At 46.4% G+C, this 7,667-nt stretch overlaps 1 protein-coding gene across 1 annotated transcript; it reads right to left on the minus strand.

Moving 5' to 3' along the window:
• Positions 1–5,714: 5,714 nt before the first annotated feature.
• Positions 5,715–7,667, minus strand: LOC135199616 (paramyosin-like). Its single transcript, XM_064227774.1, has one exon. It carries the CDS (start codon positions 7,665–7,667, stop codon positions 5,715–5,717), a length of 1,953 nt encoding a protein of 650 aa, XP_064083844.1.

A 7,667-nucleotide genomic window follows, 5' to 3' on the forward strand; every position in this document is an offset into this window, starting at 1 on the left:
AAGTCTAGCTTTCCTTCCAATCCAAGTCCTTTGGGGCTAAAGGACAACCAACAGCCCCCCAACTGTTGGCCATTCAAAATCCTTCTGCTTCTAATGATCAAGGCCAAATCTCACTTTTCTTCCAATCCATGTCTTCTACAGCTAAAGAATAACAAGTAGCGCCCCAACCGCTTGCCGTTCGCCATTCTTCTGCTTCTAAAGAACCAGGCCAAGTCTCCCTATTCTTCCAATGAAAGTCCTTGAGGGCTAAAGAACAACCAGCAGCCCCCCAACCGCTGGCCATTCACCATCCTTCTAATTCTAATAATCCAGGCCAAGTCTCACTTTTCATCCAGTCCATGTCCTCTAGGGCCAATGAACAACTACTGGCCGTTTGCCATCCTTCTACTTCTAACAATCCAGGCCAAGTCTCGCTAATCTTCCAATCCAAGTCCTCTATGGCCAATACATAACCAGCAGCCCCACAAAATGCTGGCTGTTCACCATCCTTCTGCCTCTAATAATTTAGACTGTCTCCATTTTCTTCCAATCCTTGTCTTCTATTGCTGAAAAACAACCAGCAGCCCCCCAACTGCTGACCTTTCGCCATCCTTCTGGTGCTAATGATCCAGGCCAAATCTGCCTTTTCTTCCAATCCATGTTCTCTAGGTCCACTGAACAACCAGCAGTCCGCCAACTGTTGGCCGTTTGACATCCTTCTTTTTCTAATGATCCAGGCCAAGTCTCACTTTTCTTCCAATCCATATCTTCTAGGGCTAAAGAACAATGAGCAGCCCCAGAACCGCTGGTCGTTCGCCATCCTTCTGCTTCTAATCATCCAAGACAAGTCTCGATTTTAACCAATCCATGTCCTCTAGGGCCAATAAACAACCAGAAGCCCCCCAACAGCTGGCCCTTAGCAATCCTTCTGCTTCTAATGATCCAGGCAAGTCTTGGTTTTCTTCCAGTGTAAGTCCTCTAGGGCCAATGAACAACCAGCAACCCCCCAACCGCTGGCTGTTCACTATCCTTAGGCTTTTAATGATCCAAGCCAAGTCTCACTTTTCTTCCAATCCAAGTCCTTCAGGGCTAAAAAACAACGAGCACCCCCCAAACTGATGGCCAATCGCCATCCTTCTACTACTAATGATCAAGGCCCATTATCTCTTTTCCTCCAATCCATGTCCTTTAGGGCCAATGAACAACCAGCAGCTGCCCAATCACTGGCCCTTCACCATTCTTCTAAAAATGATCCTGGCTAAGTCAACCTTTTATTCCAATTCATAACATCTAGGGCTAAAAGAACAATGAGCAGCCTGCCAACTACTGGCCGTTAGCCATCTTTTTGCTTCTAATGATCAAGGCCAAGTCCACTTTTTTCCAAACCATGTCCTCTAAGGCCAAAGAACAACCAGCATCCCCCAACTGCAGACACTTCATCATCCTTTTGCTTCTAATAATCCAGGCCAAGTCTTGCTTTTCTTCCAATCTATATCTAAAAGGGCTAAAGAACAACCACCAGCCCCCCATCTGCTGGCCGTTCACCATCCTTCTGCTTCTTATGATCCAGGCCAAGTCTCACTTTTCTTACAATCGATATCTTCAAGGGCTAAAGGGAAACCAGCAGCCCCCAAACTGCTGACCGTTCGCCATCCTTCTGCTTCTTATGATCCAGGCCAAGTCTTTTCTTCCAATCCATAACTTCTAGGGCTAAAGAACAACAAGCAGTCCCCCAACTGCTGGCCGTTCGCCTTCCTTCTGCTTCTTATGATCCAGGCCAAGTCTTTTCTTCCAATCCATATCTTCTAAGGCTAAGGAACAACCAGCAACCCCCCAACTGCTGGCCGTTCGCCATCCTTCTGCTTCTTATGTTCCAGGCCAAGTCTTCCTTTTATTCAAATTAATATCTTCTAGGGCTAAAGAACAACCAGCAGTCCCACAACTGCTGGCCGTTCACCATCTTTTTACTTCTTATGATCCAGGCCAAGTCTTGCTTTTCTTCCAATCCATATCTTCTAGGGCTAAAGAACAGCCAGCAGCCCCCCAACTGCTGGCCATTCGCCACTCTTCTGCTTCTTATGATCCAGGGGAAGTCTCACTTTTCTTCCAATCCATATCTTCTGGGGCCAAAGAACAGCCAGCAGCCACCAACTGCTGGACGTTCGCCACCCTTCTGCTTCTTATGATCCAGGCCAAGTCATACTTTTCTTCCAATCCATATCTTCTGGGGCTGAAGAACAGCCAGCAGCCCCCCAACTGCTGGCCGTTCACCATCCTTCTGCTTCTTATGATCCAGGCCAAGTCGTACTTTTCTTCCAATCCATATCTTCTGGGGCCCAAGAACAGCTAGCAGCACCCAAACTGCTTGCCGTTCGCCATCCTTCTGCTTCTTATGATCCAGGCCAAGTCGTACTTTTCTTCCAATCCATATCTTCTAGGTCTAAAGAACAACCAGCATCCCCCCAACTGCTGGACGTTCGCCATCCTTCTGCTCCTTATGGTCCAGTCCGAGTCCCACTTTTCTTCCAATCCATATCTTCTTGGGCTAAAAAACATCCAGCAGCCCCCAACCCAAGTCTTACTTTTTCTCTAATCTATATCTTCAAGGAATAAAGAACGACAGCAGCCCCCCAACTGCTGGCTGTTCGCCACCCTTCTACTTCGTATGATCCAGGCCAAGTCTTGCTTTTCTTCCAATCCATATCTTCAAGGGCTAAAGAACAACCAGCAGCCCCCCAACTGCTGGCCATTCGCCATCCTTCTTCTTCTTATTATTCAGGCCAAGTCTTACTTTATTTCCAATCCATATCTTCTAGGGCTAAAGAACAACCACCAACCCCCCAACTGCTGGCTGTTCGCCATCTTTCTACTTCTTATGATCAAGGCCAAGTCTTACTTTTCTTCCAATCCATATCTTCAATGGCTAAAGAACAACCAGCAGCCCCCCAGCTGCTGGCTGTTCGCCATCTTTCTACTTCTTATGATCCAGGCCAAGTCGTTCTGTACTTCCAATCCATATCTTCTAGGGCTAAAGAACAACCAGCATCCCCCCAACTGCTGGCGTTCGCCATCTTTCTACTTCTTATGATCCAGGCCAAGTCTTTCTGTACTTCCAATCCATATCTTCTAGGGCTAAAGAACAACCAGCAGCCCCCCAACTGCTGGTTGTTCACCATCTTTCTACTTCTTATGAGCCAGGCCAAGTCTTACTTTTCTTCCAATCCATATCGTCAAGGGCTAAAGAACAACCAGCAGCCCCCCAACTGCTGGTCATTCGCAATCCTTCTGCTTTTTATGATCCAGGCCAAGTCTTGCTTTTCTTCCAATCCATATCTTCTAGGGCTAAAGAACAACCAGCAGTCCCCCAACTGCTGACCGTTCGCCATCTTTCTTCTTCTTATGATCCAGGCCTAGTCTTACTTTATTTCCAATCCATATCTTCAAGGGCTAAAGAACAACCAGCAGTCCCCCAACTGCTGGCCGTTCGCCATCTTTCTACTTCTTATGATCCAGGCCAAGTCTTACTTTTCTTCCAATCCATATCTTCTAGGGCTACAGAACAACCAGCAGTCCCAGAAATGCTGGCCGTTCGCCATCTTTCTGCTTCTTATGATCCAGGCCAAGTCTCAACTTTTTTTCAATCCACCATCTTCTAGAGCTAAAGAACAACAGCACCCCCCAACTGCTGGCGTTCGCCATCCTTCTACTTCTTATGATCCAGGCCAAGTCTTACTTTACTTCCAATCCATATCTTCTAGGGCTAAAGAACAACCAGCAGCCCCCCAACTGCTGGCCGTTCGCCATCCTTCTACTTCTTATGATCCAGGCCAAGTCTTACTTTACTTCCAATCCATATCTTCTAGGGCTAAAGAACAGCCAGCAGTCCCCCAACTGCTGGCCGTTCGCCATCTTTCTACTTCTTATGATCCAGGCCAAGTCTTACTTTACTTCCAATCCATATCTTCTAGGGCTAAAGAACAACCAGCAGCCCCCAACTGCTGGCCGTTCGCCATCCTTCTACTTCTTATGATCCAGGCCAAGTCTTACTTTACTTCCAATCCATATCTTCTAGGGCTAAAGAACAACGAGCAGCCCCCCAACTGCTGGGCGTTCGCCATCCTTCTACTTCTTATGATCCAGGCCAAGACTTACTTTACTTCCAATCCATATCTTCAAGGGCTAAAGAACAACCAGCAGTCCCCCAACTGCTATCTGTTCCCCATCCTTCTACTTCCTATGATCCAGGCCAAGTCTTACATTACTTCCAATCCATATCTTCAAAGGCTAAAGAACAACCAGCAGTCCCCCAACTGCTGGGCGTTTGCCATCCTTCTACTTCTTATGATCCAGGCCAAGTCTTACTTTTCTTCCAATCCATATCTTCAAGGGCTAAAGAACAACCAGCAGCCCCCCAACTGCTGGCCATTCGCCATCCTTCTGCTTCTTATGATCCAGGCCAAGTCTTACAGTACTTCCAATCCATATCTTCAAGGGCTAAAGAACAACCAGCAGCCCCCCAACTGCTGGCCATTTGCCATCCTTCTGCTTCTTATGATCCAGGCCAAGTCTTACTTTACTTCCAATCCATATCTTCAAGGGCTAAAGAACAACCAGCAGCCCCCCAACTGCTGGCCATTCGCCATCTTTCTGCTTCTTATGATCCAGGCCAAGTCTTACTTTACTTCCAATCCATATCTTCAAGGGCTAAAGAACAACCAGCAGTCCCCCAACTGCTGGCCGTTCGCCATCCTTCTACTTCTTATGATCCAGGCCAAGTCTTGCTTTTCTTCCAATCCATATCTTCTAGGGCTAAAGAACAACCAGCAGTCCCCCAACTGCTGGCTGTTCGCCATCCTTCTACTTCTTATGATCCAGGCCAAGTCTTGCTTTTCTTCCAATCCATATCTTCAAGGGCTAAAGAACAACCAGCAGTCCCCCAACTGCTGGCCGTTCGCCATCCTTCTACTTCTTATGATTCAGGCCAAGTCTTGCTTTTCTTCCAATCCATATCTTCAAGGGCTAAAGAACAACCAGCAGTCCCCCAACTGCTGGCTGTTCGCCATCCTTCTGCTTCTTATGATCCAGGCCACGTCTTACTTTTCTTCCAATCCATATCTTCAAGGGCTAAAGAACAACCAGCAGCCCCCCAACTGCTGGCCGTTCGCCATCCCTCTACTTCTTATGATCCAGGCCACATCTTACTTTTCTTCCAATCCATATCTTCAATGGCTAAAGAATAACCAGCAGCCCCCCAACTGCTGGCTGTTTGCCATCCTTCTGCTTCTTATGATCCATGCCAAGTCACACTTCTCTTCCAATCCATATCTTCAATGGCTAAAGAACAACCAGCAGCCCCCCAACTGCTGGCTGTTTGCCATCCTTCTGCTTCTTAATGATCCCTATGCCAGTCACACTTCTCTTCCAATCCATATCTTCAATGGCTAAAGAACAACCAGCAGCCCCCCAACTACTGGCCGATCGTCATCCTTCTGCTTCTTATGATCCAGGCCAAGTCTTACTTTTCTTCCAATCCATATCTTCTAGGTCTAAAGAACAACCAGCGGCCCCCCAACTGCCGCCTGTTCACTAGCATTCAGCTCTTAATGATCCAGGCCAAGTCTTGTTTTTTGTCCAATCCATGTCCTTTAGGGCCAAAGAACAGCTAGCAGCCCCCCAACTGCCGTCCGTTCTCCAGCCTTTAGCTTTTCTCATGAAGGTCCAAGCATTAATTTTGTTTATTGTATTGGGAATAGATTTTTCGTATCATTCAACATTTCTTGCACAGTGTTTTCATTAATTAAGCCTGTATTGAAAAGTACCTGTAAAAGGTCACATTTTATTATCTCACTTTTCATCAATAATTCGTGTTTTTGTTGAATGATCTTTTCAAGTTCGTCAATCTTCTTTTGCATATGGACTTCCCTCTTGTTTGTCATATTCAAATTCAAATACTTTCCTCCCTGCAATTCTCTCATGATGTTTTCTAGCGTCTCTATACAATAAATGGTCTCCTGTTCTTTTTCTTTAATAACTTCTTTTTCTTTTTGAAATTCTTCTCTCTCTTGAACAAAGTCTGCTTTCATTTCTTCGAAGCATATCGTTTTCTGAACGAGTTCCCGTTCTATTCTGTCTAATGTTTCCTGTTTATCCTTGCAAAATTCTGCCATGTTTTCTATTTTTGTAGTGATTCTCCCTAATTCTTCCTTTTCCTTGTAGAAATTTGCCACCTCTCTTAGGAAGGCATCCTTGTCATCATCAAATTCTTCTTTGTGTCTGTAGAAGGCTTCTCTTTCTGCAGCAAAGGCTTCTTTCTCCCTAATATGGGCCAACCTCTCCATATTAAGGGCTTCTCTTTCATTATGGAGTGTTTGTTCATCCCCACTGAAAGCTGCTCCCTCTACATGGAAGGCATCCCTTTCTTTCGTCATGGGCAGCTCTTCTTGAACAATTGGGGCGGCCTGAGGAGTGGGACAGGACTCTTCTGGAACAACTGGGCCAGCCTGAGTAGTGGAAACAAGGTCTTCTGGAATGGCGAAAGGTTCCCCTGGTACGGGTATCCACTCCTGAGTGGAAATAAGCTCTTCTGTTGTGTATTTTGGATCAAGGAGGACTTCTTCCTCCTGGATAGTTGGTAGGGCATTGTCCTTCCGAATATTGATGTCCTCAGTGCCAGGTTTTGATTGACACACACAATCGAGAATCTTTTCCATCTGGGTTTGGACGTCCTTTCCTCGAGCTCTATTGAGGACATAGATGTGAGTATCAATATGTGCTTTCATAGCCATGGCTTTCTTCGTGAAACCCAGGAGCCTCTTTTGTTTTCGTAGGTCGGCAACCATTTCCGCCGCAGCTGCCCTGTCTTTGTTTTCCTCTTGGCTCAGCAGTTTCACGAGGTGATCAATCGCTTCACTTAAACTCTGCATATGCCAGTCCTTTGACCCTAGATCCTCTTCTGAGTCTTTGCCATGGAGGCATTCTGTGATTCTGTTTAAACTATCTATTTCTTCGGAGCTCCTCAGTTGTCTCAGGTCTTCGTTCACCAGCGTTTCCACGCATCCTGTGGTTTTAGATTTCTTCCTAAGGCACAGCTTCTTTGTGAATTGAGTTCGCCTTTCCTTTCCTTTGCTCAGTTGTTCCTTGAATTTTCCTAACTCGATGACGAATTCCGTTCTGAGGAGACTTTGGTGAAGCATGGCACTCATTCCTAGCTTTTCCTCAGAGGCCTCTTTTATGCATCTCTTTGGATGATTGAGTTCCTCAAACGTTTGTCGTTTCAAATTCTCTATTTCCTCACAAAGTTGCGTTCCTTGCGAATGCCTCTCTCCCTGTCCCTCCACCTCCAGCTTCTCTTCTGCCGCTGCCGCTGCGCTCCTCTCTTCGAACTTGTTAGCCAGGTGTTCCAGTCGTCTTTCCGCCTCTGAGAGGCGTTTCTCCTTCAGGCAATTGTCCTCCTGAAGTCTGTCTATCTTGGCATTTGCGGTAGCCATTTCCCTTCGCAATTCTTTCACTTCCCCTGAAGTATGTGCCTCTCCTTCCACAAACCTGTGCACCTCGCATATTAGAGATTCGGTCTTGTTATCTTTCGCTGTTGCCCCAATCTCCAACAGCTCCGTTTTATTCTGCTCGTTCAAGAGCTCGCGTTCCAACAAAACTATCTTCTCGTTAGCCGTTGCGAGCAGGGTCTCCAT

Source organism: Macrobrachium nipponense, chromosome 26, assembly GCF_015104395.2.
Source record: "Macrobrachium nipponense isolate FS-2020 chromosome 26, ASM1510439v2, whole genome shotgun sequence".
In the NCBI taxonomy this organism is placed as follows: Eukaryota; Metazoa; Arthropoda; class Malacostraca; order Decapoda; family Palaemonidae; genus Macrobrachium; species Macrobrachium nipponense.

What these genes read in the sequence shown, in the direction of transcription:
- LOC135199616 (XM_064227774.1), bottom strand. Translation starts at nt 7,667, where the DNA reads ATGGAGACCCTGCTCGCAACGGCTAACGAGAAGATAGTTTTGTTGGAA.